The sequence below is a fragment of the Anser cygnoides genome, chromosome 3, assembly GCF_040182565.1.
Source record: "Anser cygnoides isolate HZ-2024a breed goose chromosome 3, Taihu_goose_T2T_genome, whole genome shotgun sequence".
Lineage (NCBI taxonomy): Eukaryota > Metazoa > Chordata > Aves > Anseriformes > Anatidae > Anser > Anser cygnoides.
In genome coordinates, this window is record NC_089875.1 from 63,226,645 (window position 1) to 63,247,382 (window position 20,738).

Here is a 20,738-nt window from a genome sequence, read left to right on the forward strand (position 1 = left end):
CCACCCCGGAGAGGTGGTTAATTAATTATACAGCAATTATCCCATAGCCTCTCAGTGCACAGACTTTCCATGCACACCAACTGAAGCGCCAGCTATATGCAAATGGCAAAAACAAGAAGACAAGCCTAGAATAATCACCGAGATGTGAAACTTCTGTTCAGATGAAGCTGGAGGACACTAGTGTAATTTCTAGCATTGCAATGATCTAGGCAAAGTATTTGGTACAATGTTTAAAGTGTTGATGGTACTCTGAACAGTTATCATGAAATCTGTTGTATCACTGAAATTCTCTCTATATAGGAATACAGTCCGAGTAAGGTCACATCTTTGCCAAACCACACATTTCACTTAGCTTTAATAATCTAATAATCTACTGCATCTAATCTCATTTAGTCACACAGGCTATCTTTATAATCAACAGAGAGAATTGCCTAACATACACCGCAGAAAAAATGACTTTTCAGGCATATAATTTATAGGCACCATTGATACAGGAAGAAAATGAAGATGTACTTACCAAGAAAAACAGAGGACTCACAGTAGTAGTAGCCATTGGGTTGCTTTTTTTTCAACATGGAGCAAAGATCTAAGCGATGAAGGACTTCATCTCCAAAATACTGGCTTTTAAAATCTTCATATAGGCTTGAGTCAATTTTTTTCACCTTTAAATATCAACAGAAAATTCAATCAGGCATTCTGCTAAGAGACTGAATTTTCACATTTAATTCCTACAGTTTTTGTTTTAACCAGAGGTTAAACGGATATTTGAAATCAGAATGGAAAATTGCTTTAAAATGCAAAAAGAATACTGAAACAATAATGTGCCAAATCTTCTGTTTCAGTTAAGCAGTTATCTGCTGCAGAACTTAAACATGGAAATAGAAGTGTCATTACACCTCCTTTCTACTCATCCCCCTTCAATGTTATAGTTGTGTACAACACTACAACTGCTTTAACTTCAAGTGGTTTGCAAGAGTCTTCATGGAACATGTAACTGCAAATTATTCTCTGTCAGCACCAGGCATGTGCTCATGCATAGAAGAATCTCAAATGTTTGTCAAGGAAAGTTTTCTGTGTTTTTAAAGTCACCGAACAGGAAAATATGTTTCTGTGTAACCAACACAAGGCTTTTTATCTCAGCAAATCTAAAAACTTACTTATATTTCTGAACTTTACCTATCAAAAAGACTGACTCAATTCTAATGATAAATATTAATGATTTATAATATCAGCAGTAATAATAGTATTTTAGCAGTTTGGTACTCCTCATTCCATCATGTTTTCAATAAAAATGATGATGTCTGTAGAAACTATATTTTCTCCTTCAGTGTGCTTCAACATAATGTCACTTCCTTTTTAAAAACCGTTACGGTGTGCTAAGGGATGTAAGCAATGGCCGCAGCCTGTAGCAGCTCTACCCAGGGCTCCCTCCAGCCCAGATGTTGGAGCCAGCCCAGTGCCCCGGGGACGCGGGGTCTCTGGTGGGGATATGGGTTCTCTGCTGGATGGGCCAGCTGCTCTCCTCTTTGCAGATGCAAACAGTAGGGAAGCTGAGCACGCAGCCCTGAGACACAGGTACAAGCACTGAGGACATGGACGTGTCTGATCACACGCATTGCCACAGACAAGGCACTGCCACAGGCAGCCCCCAGAGATAGGGCTGAGTGCGGACAGACCCCACCCACCCCAGTGCCTGGCACGGAGATCCCACTGGGTCCAGCCGCTGACACCCCACTCCAGGCCCGCGGTGCCCACACAGCCAGTTTGACTCCAAATCTACCCACACCAGATCCCAGTATCTGGTGCCTTGTTCTTGTAGCATGTGCACAGGATTGGGAGAGAGATTACTCAGAAAGAGAGATGGTTAAGAGACTTTAATAAGAAGACAGGACAGACTGCGGTGGTCAGCCGCAGGGCTAAAGTCAGACAAGCTCCATTTTACACACAACTGGCCACCTTTACAACCCCTTCTGTCTGTTCCTCCTTTGTTCCTCCTTGATCTCCCTCCACTGTTCATTGCCCTGTCAGTTTGCAGTCCCACTGACCTGCAAACTGGTCAGCAGGATTGCAAACACCCTGGACCCTCAAGTTTATATCCCCAACAGTTGCAAAGTTATGGTTTGCCTGCAGTTTCCTGATAGATCATTAATTAGTGAGACAGACAAGGTTTGTTTCTTGGTTTTGCCTCTGTTCGGTTTGTCTGACAGCTCTGTGTCTCCATACATTTTGTTTACATCTTTCCTTATTGTCCCATTTAACAAGGCCCTCAACCAGATGATCCTACAGAAATAAGCATTCCCACAATCCACAGAACCCTAGCAATCAGAGTGACTGACCAGTTTTCGCCCTCGCTATATCTCCCAGTTGTATGGCAGGGAGCCATACCTAGCCATGTCTCTGTGTGTTGCTGTCTGTGGCTTCCCCCTCCTTTTATTATCCCCTTCTGCACTGGAAAGGTCCTCCACCAGGCGCCCTAAAGTAGACAGGTGCTCTCCCCTTGCACATACCCTTACGCTATCTCAGTTCATCTGAGCATTATGTTTAATCATTTCTTGTGATGCTTCACAATTAGTCACATGCCGTATGTGCTCAGTGGTGGTATTTCTACTGAGCTTTTTACTTAGATAAAATTCAGAAGCACTATGCTTGAGTAACTACCTGCACATCTGGTTCTCTTTCCCCTGACGTCTAATTTAGTAGAGGTCAAAAACCATCTTTCCAGTTCCTTAATGTCTGAAATGATGACATCTAGTGGTGGATGTTTTTCATTTAGGGTAAACAATCACACTGGAAGACCACATGTATTCCATAGTCATTTTTATTTAAAATATGATATTCTGTGGCTATATTGGTTCCTATGTACTAAGGTTATTTTGAAATTAAATCATCAGTTGGTGCTCTCTGGCTGACAGCTCTTTGAAATGCATTTAGACATCAATTAGTAATAAAAAAAGACCTTTTCAGACAGGAGAACACTTGTCAAAATGTGAAGCCTTGAATACTCATCCAAGAAAATGAAGAAAAGATTAAGATAACCCATCCATGCTACAAGATATTTGGAAAAGCAGCCAAGGGAAAACTGAATTTGGAGCAATTTATGGAGCAGTGCTTGCAATGGTTGCAATGAGATGCAGATGGTGAAAGGAAGGATGAACCAATGCAGGTGCATAGGATGGTTCATTTATTTCAAAGCGTCTGGAGCAGCGGGGAAGAAAGAGAGGAGTTATTCCCATTTGGGAAAGTTGTAGATGCCGCTTACAGAGATATGCTGTACTTGGGTGCTGGATGAGGAGCAGGAGGTAGATGCCTGCGGAGGGACAGGCCTGTGCAAATGGGCCTGCAGAAGGCCAGGCTGCCTCTGTGGCAGTCACTGGCAGCGGCAGGGGCAGGCCATCGGGAGGGGACTTGGCCCAGGGCATACCTCCCTCCTGACAGGATCAGGAGCCAAGCTCCGATCCGGAGAAGGAAGGGGAGAAAAGGGGGTGAGATCAAAGTTTTGGACTTCATGAAGTAGCAGCAGCTGAGAGGAGCTGCCCACCTGTGAGTGAGGAGGGTGAGTAGCGGGCAGGGAGAGGGCTGGAGGCAGGGAGCTGACGGTGACTTCGGCCTCTGTAGGGGGAAACCGATGAGTGTACTTTACTGTATTCATGGATATTTGGGCACACATATAGTAAAGCTGCATCTCTGAAATACTGGATACAAATCAGAGAGTTGCTGAGGTTGGGCAGGACCTGTGGCAATCCCCCAGTCCACTCCCAGCTCGAAGCAGGATCGCCTGCAGCAGCTGGGCCGTGTCCAGTCAGGGTCTGAGTATCTCCAAAGCTGGACACCCCACAACCTCTCTGACAACCTGTTACAGTGTTTGATCACCCTCACAGTGAAAGTTTGTTTGTTTTTTCATGTTTAAGTGGAATTTCCTGTACTTTTTGTGTCTACTGCCTCCTGCCAGTCGGTGAGTACCACTGAGGAGGATCTGGCTCTGGCTCCTGCGCTCCCCCCATCAGGTATTTATACGCTGTGGTAAGAGCCCTCCTTGAGCCCTCTCCAGGCTAAACAATCCCAGATCTGTTGGCCTCTCACATGTGAGTTGCTCCAGTCCCTTAACCATCAGCACATGGCTGACAGCAAGTTTTTACCTTCTACAGTGTTATTTCTATAGCTCATTATGGAAACAGGATATACAGCAGGCTATTAGATACCTGCTGGGATTACGTATTAGATATGAGATTAGATTAATCACAATCTACACAACCTGAAGATAGACAGGACCTATTATGTTTGAGCTTTCAAGCTCAGTACCTAAAGGTGGTTTGGAGTTTCTCCAGCTATGGCTTGTAACACCAAGTCAGTAGTAGAAGGGTTCAAAGAGCATTATGAGGGGTTTGAAGGGTGTGATCGTACTTAAAGATATGAAGAAAAACTATAAAACTATTCCAACATTGCTAGTAGTAGCTCAGTTACAGCTTGCTTAGAATCAAGATGCATCTGTAGCTATTGGCTGCATCTTTTCACTGGAACTGTTAACATCTGTCTTCAATTACTGGTAGCATGTTACTTTCTCCAGGGTTGGAAGAATAAGTGTTAACTTGCTGTTGTCAATTACAGTTAGTTCCCAGGACTGTTAGGATGAGTTGTGAATAAAAATTTTGTTCACCAACAGAATGAGCTCCACATCAACCACAAGTTGTCCCTTGCCATCACTGCTTGTGCCCGAAGAAGAGGACCAGGAGTGTTCTGAGACGCATATGTCTGTTTTGTGGTACGCAGGGCAGTTTGCAGTTACTTACTATGATACAGAAGACTGCTCAGTGTACTTCATGCCTGACACACCTGATAATGAAGACCTTGACCTACTGCAAAAAGTAATTGAGGAAGTTCATCCTCAATGCATAGTGACAAGTGCAAAACAGGACCAGAATACTGCCAAATTCCTGACCGACCTAACAGCTAGTGATAGTGATAAAGACATGGGAAAACCAGAAATTGTCTTGTTTCCTAACACAGACTTTGGCCTAGAAGTCAGCAAACAACGAATCCTATCTAGGCAATTTCCATTCATCCCATCCCATATGACTGCAACAGAGAAAATTCTCTACTTGTCCTCAGTCATCCCTTTTGAGAGCCCACTCGTTATAAGAGCTCTGGGGGGGCTCCTTAAGTTCCTAGACAGGAGAAGGGTTGGAATTGAGCTAGAAGAAAGCAGTGTTGTTGTTCCTATTTTGGCCTTTAAAAAGTTTGTGCTGTCAGATACTGTGAATATGGACCAAGACGCTTACTGTGTCCTACAGATATTTAAAAGTGATATCCATCCTTCTGTGTACAAGCTGTCTAGTGGATTAAAAGAAGGATTCAGTTTATACGGGATTTTAAACCGCTGCAGGTGCAAATGGGGAGAAAAACTGCTGAAGCTGTGGCTTACACGACCTACTCGGAACTTGACAGAGCTAAATAAAAGGCTGGATGTTATCCACTTCTTCCTGCTGGCTCAGAACCATGAAACAGTTCTCACCCTTCAAGACTGTCTCAGGAATATAAAAAATGTACCTCTTATTCTAAAAAGAATGACACTTTCCCATACAAAAGTTAGTGACTGGCAAGCTCTCTATAAGACACTGTATAGCGCAGTGTGCCTTAGAGACACGTGTCGTTCTCTGCCCAGTAACATTGAACTCTTTCAGACTATTTCACGTGTCTTCACTGATGATCTGCACTACATTGCCAGTCTCATCAGCAAAGTGGTGGACTTCGAAGGCAGCATCTCAGAGAACCGCTTCACTGTTAGACCTAACGTGGATCCCACCATTGACGAAAAGAAACGAAGGCTCATGGGACTGTCAGACTTCCTTACAGAAGTGGCACGAAAAGAACTGGAAACCTTGGACGATCATATTCCTTCCTGTTGTGTGATCTACATTCCTCTGATTGGGTTCCTTCTCTCCATTCCACGGCTACCAACTATGGTGGATAAGACTGACTTTGAAATCGAAGGCTTGGACTTCATGTTTTTGTCAGAGGATAAACTGCACTACAGAAGCGCGAGGACTAAGGAGCTAGACAGCCTGCTGGGTGACTTGCACTGTGAGATAAGAGACCAGGAAACACTAATTATGCACCAGCTGCAGACAAAGATCTTGGAGAAGTCTGAAGTGCTTAGCAGCGTGATCGAGTACACTGCACACCTTGATGTGCTGCTGGCTTTGGCAGTGATGGCCCGGGAGAACTCCTACTGCCGGCCGTGCTTTACTCACCGCCACGGCTTCCACATCAAGGATGGCAGACATCCGCTCATGGAACTGTGCGCAAAGACTTTTGTGGCCAATTCTGTGAACAGCGGTGAGGCTGCCAGACGAATAAAGATCATCACAGGGCCCAACTCATCTGGAAAGAGTGTCTACTTAAAGCAAGTAGGTCTTATAATATTTATGGCTCTGATTGGCAGTTATGTCCCTGCAGCAGAGGCAGAGATTGGAGCGATTGACGGGATTTACACAAGAATCCACAGTAGGGAATCTGTTTCTGTAGGGCTCTCCACTTTCATGATTGATCTGAACCAGGTTGCCAAGGCTGTAAACAATGCTACAGAGAGGTCCTTGGTGCTTATTGATGAGTTTGGTAAAGGGACCAACACACTGGATGGGCTGTCCCTTCTGGCTGCTGTGCTGAGGTACTGGATCAACCAAGGAACCCGCTGTCCGCAGGTCTTTGTCTCCACGAATTTTCACAGTTTAATGCAGCTAGAACTCCTGCCTGCAACACCTCTTCTGGAGTACCTGACCATGGAGACCCACCAAGATGGAGACGAGTTGGTATTTTTCTATCAGATCAAACAAGGCGTGTCCACTGTCAGTCATGCTGCCAACATCGCTGCATTAGCTGGAATGCCAGCCAAAATTATTGAAAGAGGAGTGGAAGTATCAGAACTGATTCGCAATGGAAAAGCTATCAAACGTATCGATCATCCTTCAAAAGGAGACCAGATGGAAAAATGCAAGTCTGTTGTGGAAAAGTTTCTTTGTCTAGACCTTGATGATCCCCATCTGGACTTAGAAGAGTTCATGCATAAAGAGGTGCTGCCTTCTGCAGCCTCAGTTCTGTAACAGGGCTTTGTGTAAAAGCATGAATTACATGGTATCTACCACGTTTAGTAGGACAGTTTGGTAATTTAAGCAATGATGACAATGACTAACACCTCACACTACATTTCACTTGTAAAAAACTATCTGTAGTGTACGTCTTTTCTTCTTGTTTAAAACAAGTATTGTAGTTAGGCATCTCTGCAACATGGTCTATGATATGAAAACAAGAAGGCTGAACAAAGAGAATTCAAGAACCTCTTCCACCTGTTGGATTACACAGTTTGTGCTTTTTGAGCCCCTGTTGTTAGATCCCCAGACTGAAAAAAATACTGTAGAAAAATCACAAAATATTTCTGCTGGTCTCATGAGACTGTATAAGCAAAGTGTTTATTGTTTTGTGTTTGTGTCAAAGCGATTGTTTCAGCTATTTTAGGATCAGCATCAAAACATTACAAATAAGTGCCTCAGACTCCCAGATCAGCAAGTAACAGTTGTCGCAATACAAACCTCTGAAGTAAAGGCTGATTAATGGAAATATAGAGAGGGATTTAATGAGCTCTGTGGCTTTTCTTAAAACAGCATTTCTGGCTAAAATGCCAGAGATCCCAAGAGTTGCTATAAAAAGAATGCTGGAAGTCAGAATCAACAGGGACTGATTACAGGGGAAGCGCTTTGGTTTTACTGAGAATCACTCTCTTCTCCTCAGGTCCTATAATGTAAGACTACTATCTATAGGACTTGTAGGACTATTGTAAGACTACTATCTATACTGTATGAGTATAAATAAAAACAAAATTACAAGTCTAGGAAATGGAAAACTGTACTAGGGATGTAAGACAGAAACTTACATTTTATAGTCTATTTTAAAGTATTGAGTAAAAGTTATGGTTAAGGGAATAATACCAGAACCATAGCATTCCCTTTCACTTCTGTCAGTGCAAACGATCTTTACTGAACACAGCACTTGATGAATTAGTTTGCCAAAAATATTCATGAACAAATTAATGAAGCAGCAGCCGTGATATCTAAGTACCACAGAAGTAATAACCTTCCCTGCAATGGGCTAAGCGCCTGAGATTCCTTACCTAAGAGTAAGACAGAAAAGACATCATATTTCTAACCAATTGTCTGACTGCCAAAACTTGCTATAACTGCTTACAATATGGCTCATAAGAGACATCAGCAGATATATTACATCTCTCTTCAGTTGTATCTGATTTCAAGAACCAAAAATAGTCACATACAGTGAGAGAAAAAATATATGAGAAAAAAATAATTATCTTCATACTATCAATATTAAACATCTTATTTGTTTGGTATGTCTCACTGAAGATAGCAAAAAGACAAATGTGTCCCCCAAAAGATGTGGATTCAGAAACACTGCTTTGGTTTTGATTCAGTGCAGAATTTCTTCCTTTATGATGTGCTTTAGTATTACAAAATAAGTAACTTTTGTTATCTCTAATGAAACTAGGATAGAGACAAAAGTTTAAGATAATTCACACTAAAATACACGAGTAAATGACTGAATCATGCAGTTGCTGCTATTGTCAGTGCTATCACAATAATACCCTCTGCAAGATAATATCTAACATATTGGCAACATTACCATTGAAGTTGAACGGTAGCAGTGTACAGGCCATGCAGAACTCTTACAAGTGTTTTAAATACAAAAGCATTTTTCTCAGTAATATATTTTACTAGTTATACACGCAGCACTCTAAATATGTACTATATATTAAATATATTAAATATTCATAGGTGGTATTTTTTGAATACTTCCTTGTCAGCCTCTGTCTAGGCTAAGGATACACTGCTTACTAACCAAGTAGATGCCATCTGAGCAGTTTAGCTGTCAGTCATCTACTTAAAAAATCCATTTCACCGTATCTGCAGTTCTGGCAGCACTATGTATCAAAGGATCTCCAAATGTCATACAGCATTTATCTAATGTGCCTCACACCACTCCCTGAAATAAACAGCAGTCTGGGTGAATGAAAAAGAGAAGGTGTGACTGACCTACAGCAACACAGCAGGCTTGTAAGGGAAGCAGGAATAGGAATGTTTTCTTTAAGTGGAAAGCTCCAATTGCTTCTTTCACTGTTTCATTAGGTTCTTTGTACAGAAGATAATGATACCAATCCAAGATTCTTATCATCCAGTCAAGTGTGGAAACAGCTAAGCACATGCAAGTAAATTATCTCCCTTTATCTCCTTCCACAAGGACACCCACAGGCATACTGTGCCTTCTTAATTTTCAGTGGCAAGTGGGGAAGTTTTCAGTGGCACATGAGATTTTGGAACTGTCAAATCGAGTTGTGAGTTGCTCCCACTTCTGAGCAGTTAAGAAGGTTCTTTAACCTGAAAAGCTAAGAGTACTCAGATAGCTCTTTCCTCACGGACTTTATCTGAAATTTTTACCCTTTATTAATTTATATTTCCAAGGATTTTTCTTCTTCTTTTTGCATTTACCATTTAGTCTGTTCTTAGCTTAATGCTGTGACCTCGAAGTGGAAAGCTGTTTTCTTTTATTAATTCTGTATTCTCACACTCTTTTCTTTCTAAATACCAGTAACAACTAGGGAAAGTTCAAATATTTTTCAGAATATATGCATCTCTAAATGCATTTATCTATATTAAGCATTGAAGAAATTTGATTTTTTTCTTCCAAAAGGAAGTGTTGGTGGAACTCAGATGTCATTATTAGGAGGGTGTCTTAAGGTACTGCTTCAAATTAGAAAACATACATTTTAAAAATACTAAAATAGTTATGAAGCTGTAGCTGTGAACTATAGTCAACTACTTCATTCTATTTGCTCTTTTACGTGTTTTCATGCAAATTTCATCCACCATTTCTCGTTTCTCCAACCCCATTTCTTGTTTTTCATACTGTTGAATGATCGGAGAATGCAATTAAACATTACGTTAAAATGTTCTACAAAACAGTTTTTCCTTTTGTGCTTCATGTTTGTATTATTGTTTTCAGTAAATGCATGAAACTGTCTTACTGAATTCATAGACAATGCAACTAGAAATAATGGTTATGATGCTTATGACAGACAGTGGATTGACAGAGAAAAACTCCTGTTAAAATAATGTACAGATTTTTAATACATAATATCTTTCCAAACAGTATATCTTTAGAATACTATATGCATTATCCAGTATTGTGGAGGACTAAGGAAGATGATTTGGAATGACACTGACCTGGTTCTGTCAGTAGCCATGAATATCAGAACACAGAAAATATGTATCCTGGCCAATAGTTCATGAAAGGTAGATAAACATTAAAATAATAAAAAATAGCTATAAAAAAAAAAAGAAAACAGAATGGAAAATAAAAAAAGCACCCTGGTTATCTGAGAGGTTTTAACAAAACAGTTAAATTAATATTCTAGAAGAGCTGTACTTTTAAAAGCAGCTGTTAATACAAGCAAAAGCTTATTTGAACTTACAGTTTTGAGAGCTATAACATACCACCTACAACCTGTGTACATTTATACAACTTATTTCTGTTTCAGAGCAGATATGTGTTATGTCCTTGAAGTTTCTTGATGTATCTCAGAACTCACTCCATTCTTCCAAATGATTTCACAATACTACTTAATTAAAATTTGCACGTTTATTATTTTTTAGAGGTTTTTTTCTAACAAAAATTTTAAAGTATTTTTCTTCAATGGTTGCTAACTGAAGATATTTATACTGCATACTTTTTAGTTCTTATTTAAAAAAAAAAATATTTATTCTGAAAATTATTTTCCTGGTCAATATTGAAGGGTCACATAAAGCATTCTATGCAATGTCAGCAAAGAAATTTTATGGAGATATACCTTATGTTAAATACTATATTACTGATAAACTAGTGGGAAATAAAACCCTAGATATACTAGTATTGAGTCTATGTACTTCTCATTACAGTTACTGTAACTTGTGTGTATTTGTCTATTTTTTCTTGTCAAAAAAGCTAATAAATGCTCAAGAAATATATACCTGCAAGAAAGAATATAAATGCTGTGTTTCATCACTACCCTGGAATTCACCAAAGCATATTCAATTGACAGAAGTGACAGTCTGCATATTATGCACCATCTAAATACAAATTCTACTGTTTGTTTGCTTACTTTCTCTCATACAGTAAAACAACACTATTCAAACAAACCGCATACAAATACTGTGAAAGCATGTATAAATATATAATCTATACCCTAATACTAATTCTGTAATTTTGAGCAAGTACTTACATCCTTTGCTTTGCGTAGTTTCACGGAAGAAAACAGACCATGACTTTACTGTATTGAGAATGTCAAGTTTATTAACCTGCAGTACAGTACAGGACTGCTGTTTACACGGTAGATGTACTAATTCTTTTTTCTAAAATATCAGCATTTTAAAGTCTTACCTCTTCAGCTGGTTACAAAGACGTTATAACTATGATGCTACAGCATAAGCAACTCCTGTGTTTGTCTCCAAATTAAGCTTTCTAGATTGCTGCTGAGCTATGTGAAATGTGAGCTCACCTCCTTACGTAGCTGTGTTGATTTTGACAACTTCATGAAAGTCAGATGGGGTTTAAAAGCTCTTCCTTCTCCTGCCAAGATGCCTTTTTCTTGAAATATCTTCTTCATAGTCTCTGAGGTGGGAAGAAAAATATAGAGGAACTCAGATACTAGATGACAGAATGTTTAAAATGTGCAACTGTAGCATGAGTCACAGCCACACCACATTAAAAGCAAAAACAAAAAACAACCAAGAGTACTATCAGGCAGAGAGATCTTCTAGCTAGCTTCAAAGGTGCATATTATTCCAAATGAAAATATTCTTGCATTTGCAGTTAATATGGGTCACAAATTTGGCTTTATTAAAATAATGGCAATTAAAAAGCTGTTCATGCTGTCCACTTTTGCTATCAAATTAGGAACTTCACAATAAAACGGTTCAGGAGTTACTCCCACTGAAAAAATTTTGCAAACTTCAGGAAAACTCTGAGAATATATTGGAAATTTCCCTCTTCAAAAACACTGTTCTGTGGCAAGCTCTACTCTCTGTATTTGGGTAATCTCCCACTTAGACCAAAGGAAATCTGAAATTGGAAGCTATAAAATCTGGTGCTGAGCTGCCATTTACATGGCAGAGTTTAAGGACACATCAAGCATACTGAAGTTGGATGATTTTTCTTATGTTTTCCTTAAGCTTCACTTGCCTTTGAAGCTCACTTCTTATTTTTAAAGTACGCTTTTACCTATCTACAGCAAAGGCCTAAGCAACTCTACTGCATAGACCTACCTTACTATTTTGCAGCTTATCTGCCCAATACAATATTTCATTTCTTGGAAGTAAATTTCAGTGTCATTTTTGAACTGTTTCTTTTTTTAAATGAAATACTTTACATGAAAAATATCTGCTGTAATTTTGAAAAGAAATGTTTTAGATAAAAATTAATAAAACCTGTGGCAAAAATAATAATGAGCTAAATGCAGAATAGGGAAAAAAATCAATCCTATCACATGAATTTAATCAGCCCTTACTATAATGACGTGTTTGCATTAAAGTGTATTACTTTTTGGCTAGATGTTTCAGCTGTAATGGAAAGAAACAGCGCATTATTCTCCCGCCTGGAAGGAAATGCGTTACACTGGGAAGTACACAGCGAAGATGGGTGGAAAAAAAAAGGGGTGGCCCAAGGAAGAGGAATTCAGGCATATAAAGTTGGTTAGCCTAAGTCTGCCAGCTCACGCTCATGTAACGTGTCGTTCCAGAGTCCTTACTCTTACCTTGTTTTTAATTGCTTCAGTGAGGTATTTGTGAGTTAGTTGGAAATCACACATAAAAAGAGATTTTACAAGTTTGTGCATTACTTCACAACAGAAAAGTTCTAAAAGAATCTCAGAGTATCCTCCTCACACCTGGAGATCAAAATTCACTTCTTGTTCTCTGCTGCGTACGATGTATAAACCTAGGCTCCACAGCCTACGCAGCTGAGGCTGGGATTTTGAAAAATGCCAAGGAAATCAAAGACCCAAACGGCACTTCCTACAGAAGCCCACTTGAAGATTCTCTTTCAAATTTCATTCTCCACTTAAAAGATGCTGATGTATTTTACAAACAAACAAAAAAAAAGTATACCCTTTTTTTTCTACCTCACAGAAAGCTGAAAAGTCAGTAGGATTAAAAACCATGAAGCATGTAGACAGTGGTAACAGGATCATATTACCATCACAAACACTGAAAGTGACCTACTAGAAGACAAAATTTTGCCTTTTACCAGTAGAGCAGAATATATAATGCATCAAAACTATTTTGCCTCTCTCTTCTGCCAAACAGAAGTCTTAAAACAGTAAAGCTGATATACTTCAATTGAACAGAGACAAAAAGTTATACAGAACTCATGAAGCTCTTTCAATCCTTCGTTGAAGCTAGTATTAGGCCTCTGCTAGAAAACTGAACGGCTGGACAGAAGAGAATTTGGTTGTATGACAAAGTGAATTTTCAGCACTGCAACCACCTTCTTCCATAGCTAAATAAATTCAGGCAAATCCACAATACACTGTTCAAAACACAAGTAACAACACATGCTATAAACAGTCACTTGCCTCCGAGGTAGTCAGTGCATTTAGATCTGTTTTCAGTCTTTTGTTTTTATTTTTCACTCATTTATCATCTACATTTATTTCTTGCAATTATTACTATACTACCCATTAATATACAACACTCTAAGAGTCAGTGGAGTAAACAATCATTTTTTGATTACAACTTTTGTGATAAACATTGAGAAAACAGAGATGAAGAAGAGCACCAACATTTATTTTTTGAGTGCATGGTTTCAAATTCAGCTGCAAGATTCCTCTCGCTGCAGGACATACGTATATGTGGCACGTAACACAGAAGAAGGTGAAGGTGTGATGCAGCCCAAGAGATGAGGCACAAAACTGATCTAGACTTCATTTGCACAAATGATACAAGCCTGTTGTGTTATGTTGGATGTTGTTATGCTTTCCTCTGGTTTTATTCCTCTATTTACAAGACAGGATTATATAAAAGCGCATATACATGCATATATATACATATGCATATAATACAGAATCACAGGTGGGAAGGGACCTCTGGAGGCCATCTGGTCCAAATCACCCAGAGCAGGCTGCCCAGGACCACGTCCAGGCAGCTTTTGAAGATCTCCCAGGAGGGAGACTCCACAGCCTCTCTGGGCCACCTGCGCCAGTGCTCAGTAAAGAAGTGTTTCCTGATGTTCAGCCCAAACCTCCTGGGTTTCAGTTTATGCCCATTTCCTTCCTTCCCCTTTTTCTTCCCCCCCTCCCTCTCCATATGTACGTATATATGTATATACAGGCATCTGTAGATCCACAGATATCTAGATCTATATATCTAGATCTACTGTATATCTATAGCTATACATACATGCCTATATGTAAATACAGCTTACCTACTTGTTTATTTTGTGTCTGCAGGAAACATTTGCACTAAATCCCCGCTAAACTATTGTGGAGCTGTGCACACAAATGTTATTGAAGAACAGATTAACATATCAAAAGAGAAGACTATAAATAAATGTTTGCTGCTTCTTCAAATTGAGATACAGAAGTTCAAATCAAGTCATTTAGTAATGCTGTGCATGTATTTCTATGCTTCAGATGGCCTGCTTATTTTCTGATGTTGGTTGCTGAGTAAGTGCTGAAAAAAGTGTTACATTTATTTAAAACTGAAATGATCTGTAACAAACCCATTTTCTGGTCCCTTTCTTTCATTCCCTTAACAGCATCATTTGGGGACTCATCGACTTTGATGTTCCAGCAAAGGATTAGTCTTGTTAAAAAAAAAGTTCATGCTACCGTATGATACTCTGTCTCATGGATTGTAGCTTTTTTCCCCTAAAAAGCTCAATTCTTTCTGCTACCATGTCTTACGGCCAGCATGTTTTATCTCTCACCTCTGCAATTAACATCTGTAGTGGTGAAGACTGGCACATCTAGAGGTCTCCCCGTAACTCCTTTAAGAGCTCAGTGTCAGACCAGTGGTTTGCCCCAACACATCTCATCATGGGATTTTAAACACAGCAGTTTCAACAGTGTAAAATGATCCTATGGTATATAATGTGTGTTACAGCTGGACAGCAGGGCACCTTCACTTTATATTGCTGAACGGCAACCACATGGCCTGGGTATCTTTGCTTTGTGCTAAATAAACCAACTTTATTTGCTATCTGCTTCTATTCATCTTCCTAAATTCATCTTTTTTCCTACCTGGGAATTCTAGTAAAGAAAACACATAATGAAAAACTGGGAGAAAATAGATAACATGGATTTACAGAGAGATTGTCGTTTTAAATGTGATTGATTTGCACGTGTATGTGTGTCCACACGCTCCTATGGTCATCAGACATAACCTTCTAACACAGCTTTGTCATGGCATAGACTGGCTCAAGAGATTGGCCACAGCTGCTGGCACTACAAATAGCTCCAGTTTTGTAGTATTTGACACTTAAGGAAAGCGTGACATTCTGCTGGTTAAGGTGAGTTACAGACATAACTACCAAAGTGTTCCCCCCCTCAAAGATAAAGAAAACAAAGAAATCTGAGGAGATGGGCAATATGTGTGTGTGCGTCTCAGGGAAGAAACAAAGGGAAACGTTACCTTGAGAGTACAGGAAGGGTAAAAGATAATGCAATGCTATTAATATCCACGCAGCCCTTTGAAGAGGTGGTTACAAGGAGGGTTTTAAAAGAACAGGGGAAGGAAGCATGGATATTGTGGGCAAGAGAAAGCTTACGGGACAGCATGAAAGTCGATTTGAAGACTAAACAAGTATATGAAGGTTAAACTCCGTGATGGAGATTACCCAAACTGAAGTAAATTAGAAAGGCCAGTTATAAGAATGATAGACGGATTGGTCTTAACAGATAAGGATCTGCCATATTTACCCCAGACTTCAACATTACTAGCTGGACTGGAAAACAAAACAGAATCTGTGTTTTCCCTCATTAATTTCAGGCTGACCGATGTTTGCAGCTTCAAAGTATACCCTTGAAAAATTAAGGCTATTTTTACATGCTCAATGACTTCCTGGAACAAATTTTTGGACAGCTTTCAGAGCATCTTTCATGCAATTTGAAGTACTCTGCAGTACCATTTTGTACGTTATTTTTATAATGTCAAAATTACTGAAATGTCATCTGCATCTCTTACATTGGATGTGGCTGAATCCATTAGACAACTGTTTTCCCATAATTAGACTTGAAATGTGATATATGAAGCTCACTCAGAACAGCTATATACTGGAAAGGCCCAGAACTTAAACAGCCAGATCAATACAGAATGATTCATACAAGATCTGCACATTGAGCAATATTCCACAAGTAAGTAGCAAGTAGCTTTATTTTCCAAGATTTCATTAAATATGAAAAACTACTATGTACACACATTTTCTTCCAGTCTATTAATTTTTGCTTGTACCTCAATTAAAAGATTTAGAATTTAGAAACAGCATTTTGTCTCTTTATTGAAAGATTTCTGACTATACACTCAAAGCTGAAGACAGAGAGGAAGCTAAGCATAGCTAACTTACGATTATAACTTTAGCATGTCAAGTCATGTTCAAATTGTTAAGTTCTTCAGTTGTTTGTTTGTATTTAAGAGTATTTTAAGAGTATAGAGAGTGTTGGCTACCAACTGGCAGAAGTTTGGTTTTTACAAAGAAGCTTTTTAGTTATCCTTACTTTTTGTAATAGTACTGAGCATAACACACAAAGCCTCACAAGGCCCAATATCTAAGCCAACGAAGAAATCTACACCAACCACTTCAGATGGTAAGATTTTTCAAAACCTCATCTATGAATCACGAGAAGTGAGTACCAAGCGATAAAAAAATTACTTCAGAAATCACTTTATCCTTGGAACATATAGTCAAACACTGCACCAAGCACCAATCTCCCTACCGCCTTACTGCTAAGACCCTTAACAGGGTAAGGAAGGACTGTGTCAGACTGACGAGCGACCCTAGCTACTGTCAGACAAGAGCTATTGACTCATGAACAGCTCAGCAATACTCAATCTCTGGAATGGAAAAAAATGGTGGTTAAACCAGGGTCAGTCACTACCTGATGTGCTTTTGTCTCCAGAATATAAGAAAAGGAAGGACCTTATTTCTCTTTTCTCTGTATGAACAGTGGCTATTTTCACTCCCCATCATCCCTAGAATTTCTCCTCAAATATTCATTCAGCTTTGCACTGTGCCAGCAGGCAAACCACAGTCAAGATGATTCCCAATGGTTCTTCATGGTTACTTGGTTATGTATTGTTTAGGCTTTTCTATAGTGAGTTGTCACCATACATGCAACACCACTATCATGTATCAGCAAGCAATATGGTTCTTTCAACCACGTATCATCAATATTTGTAGCTTTTTCTCTTTCACTCCATTGTTACACAAGAGCATAGATTAAAAACGTGCTCATTCATATGGTAGGATCCAAAGAACACCTGGACCAAGCAATCCACACTTTGTGCACAGGTGCCAATGTGTAAGGTAAGCCTTACAAGACAGTGATAGTATGAAGGCTTGAAGTACTAGACTGAAATAGAAACTTATGTCAGATTTCTTGATAAAACTCAATTCTCCACAAAAACATATCTTATTGCTTCATTTTAATAAGGTGTTTATCACAATGACTGTTATTCTGTGTTTGGAAGTGCAGTACACAAAATAATATAAATGAAAACCCAAAAGCATTTGCTGTCCTTGTTTTCAAGGGACCGTGGGACTCAACATTTTCAGCATTAAAGAACCAATGTGGTGATCACTGAAAGGTATTTTAGAGGAGTGAAGGCAATGAACATCGTGAACAGCACATCCAGTTTCATTAAACAACAGAGCAGTGCTCAGCAGCCTTTACCCAGATAATTGTTTGTGTTCAGGCAACATCAGAGGGATGTTAACAACCAAAACTATCTCACAGTAAACCATCAAGGAGAAATTAATATGCAGATTGAGAGCCTGCCAGTTAGTTTCATATATTCCACAGTTAAAGTGACAATAAAAGTCACAATGACATTAAAGTGCAAATAAAAGAAACTATGACAAACTGTAGATATTTAAATCTCCCTAGTTTTTAAATAAATTACTTGCAACAACTGAAAACTTTGCTTCCAGTCCCACCTGACTACACAACAGCAAAGCAGAGATTACCTGGTCTGTAAATGCCAACAAACTTCTGGGAGATTAACCTTCTCCTTGCCTTACAAACAGATCCTCCACTCATCCCTGCCAACCTGTCTTCCTTTCCAGTAAAACCTCATTCTTCCCCTTGTTAACTGCCCTCTCTGTACCTCCCTGGAAACACCGTTATTATAGAGCCAAATCAAACTGAAAAGACTCTTTTTTTCCAGTCTTTCGGCCTCCTTCCACACAGTTGGACCCAAATTTTAAGACCTCGTGTGAAGTATAAGCACCGTATAGCCGAAGGGCAAGAGAGGCCCAGTGCGGCGCCCCAGAGCCAGGCCCCGGCCCGGCCCAATGCTCCTCATACCCACGTCAGCCTCTTCTGCTGGTCACAGCATTCGTAGCCCACTGCAGCTAATGAAGTATTCCGCTCAAGAGCTTATCAGTATTTTGTAACTATTACCTACTGGAAGTACAAACTCTTAATATTAACTGGTGTTAAACTAGGCCTCAATGGTAATTGTTTATCTTCACTAAAATGTTTGTGCCTGTTGCCAGCACTTGTCTGGTCAAGGGACCTAAAACGAAGAAAACTGTTGTGTAGCACAAAGCTTAGTTAGAAAAAGAAGGCATGCGGAAAACTACATAGCATCAAAAGGCATGAACAATGCTCAACACTACCAGCAGGGAGGTGTCTTGGCTCTTGTAATAAAATCAGCAAAAACACTTGTATTTTTCTGATGTTTATATTCATCGCACGATACAGTATATATGTATTTCCTGACACAGATGATTATATTAAGATAGAAAAACGTTGCCAGTTACTTTCAACTTTACAGCATGATTCCCTTTGTGCTGTGGATGAACCGAGTTTCTACACAGACCTACGAAGTTCTGCTGCAGACGCTCACAGGGACTACAACTAACACGGGCACGTGGATTAGAAGAAAATCTAACCCACCACAGCAGGGTATTTCCAATACAATTGTTAGGGATTTGGACTAGCAGCTTTTTGTTCAATTTGTACAAATGAGTTATTTTAATGGAAAATTACAACAGTTTGAGTTTGCAACTTTTACAGAATCACAGAATCATCTAGGTTGGAAGAGACCTCCAAGATCACCGAGTCCAACCTCTGACCTAACACTAACTCTACATCACATAACACGACTTAAGAGTAACTGACAAGAGGCAAAATTCATTTATCTTAGCTTCAGCCATCTGGAACTGAAGTGAACCAAATTAACTGAATTAAACTATTTCTCTAGGCTCTCACCCTAAAACAGATGCTAAATATTGTGGTTACATAATCTTTAAAGAAGTGCATAAACCACCATCCTTGCCAAAACAGGCTGCTTCTCTCTAGCCCCATGCCAGCCACCGCTCCTGTCCTTTGTGCTGACAGTCATGCATCTTTTCAGTAAACTGCACTGGGAAACTGAATGGGTTAAAGTTACCTGGCAAAGGACAAATGTTTAATTTAACCACATCTGAATTCACTGTGTGGTTGCAGAAATCCCCAGCACAACGGGGATAAAGGCTGCTTTGGTATGGTGGCAATGCCAACTTAAGCTTGCGTAAAGCTGTAATGTATGTAAAGCAACCGATAGGCAGTGTGACTTGCTCTCCATTTCTCTCTCTAGTAGCAACAGTTAGGAAAACCAATTTAGCGAGATTAGACTAAATGTCATTTTTAGAAAACTACAGTGACAGGAAGTGACTACTTGTCTTCCTTCTGTAATTCTAATTAAAATATTTAATCCAACAAATCAGTATTTATTAAAAAAAAAAAGAAAGGATCAAAAGCAAATGAAATAGTTATCCACGTAAACAGAAGAGTAACTTGTTCATGGAATGCAGGCTCCCTCTAATGGTCAGAGTATAAACTCCATCGTTCATTCATATAACCAACACTGCAAAGCTTATGGTTAAAAAAAGAAAACGGGATTCACCTGCTTACTTTATCAGCTTCAAAGAGTATTTTTAATGTAATTATCAAAATGAAAATTTAAGCCAAATAATTTGTTATATTTCCCAAATTCACTTAGTATTTCAAATATTCCATAGTATCGAAAAGCACAAGAAATGATTTATTTATTGTTTAAATCACTGTATGTGTACCATTTAGCTCAGGATTTCTAAGAGGTCTTGGACAAAAAGTGCTAAAATACTTTCCAAACTTCTGACTTAACACTATAGATCTATAATTGCATTATTTCTAGTACATAATTACAGAATGCTAATGTTTGTTAATGGATTGCTACGGAATAAATCGCAAATCACAACAGAAGATCCGTATTAATGCTGCTTTTCCTTAACTTTTGTCTCCGGCAAACTTTTATTTACATTGGTATTACCAGACATGCACTTACCGTTATAATATTTTACCATATCCAGACACTATCAGTATCAAATTTCCATGTAATGTATGGAACTAAGAGTTATCTGACAGAAAGCTAATTTGAACTTAAAATATTTTCTAGTGTTATCCA

General features: G+C 39.2%; 2 protein-coding genes across 6 annotated transcripts in view; one reads left to right on the forward strand and one right to left on the reverse strand.

Annotated features, from left to right (window-relative positions):
- AKAP7 (A-kinase anchoring protein 7) overlaps positions 1–20,738 on the reverse strand; it is a 90,622-nt gene that overhangs the window by 49,908 nt on the left and 19,976 nt on the right. For all 5 annotated transcript variants that reach the window (XR_010830389.1, XR_010830390.1, XM_066994279.1 and 2 more), the window contains 2 exons: positions 11,594–11,706; positions 518–662 (listed from right to left, as the gene is read on the reverse strand). Coding sequence is in view for 3 of the 5 variants with exons in the window: in XM_066994279.1 (XP_066850380.1) it covers positions 518–662; positions 11,594–11,706 (258 nt within the window). In the remaining 2 variants the exon portion in view is untranslated. The remainder of the gene's footprint in view (positions 1–517; positions 663–11,593; positions 11,707–20,738) is intronic.
- On the forward strand, positions 3,087–7,289 carry MSH5 (mutS homolog 5). The gene is made up of 3 exons (XM_013175473.3): positions 3,087–3,553; positions 3,909–4,004; positions 4,661–7,289. The coding sequence occupies exon 3, from the start codon at positions 4,662–4,664 to the stop codon at positions 7,095–7,097; it is 2,436 nt and encodes an 811-aa protein (XP_013030927.3). The 5' UTR covers positions 3,087–3,553; positions 3,909–4,004; position 4,661; the 3' UTR covers positions 7,098–7,289.

Bases quoted from the DNA above. Each gene is read 5' to 3' on its own strand.
- MSH5 (XM_013175473.3), top strand. From the start codon at position 4,662: ATGAGCTCCACATCAACCACAAGTTGTCCCTTGCCATCACTGCTTGTG.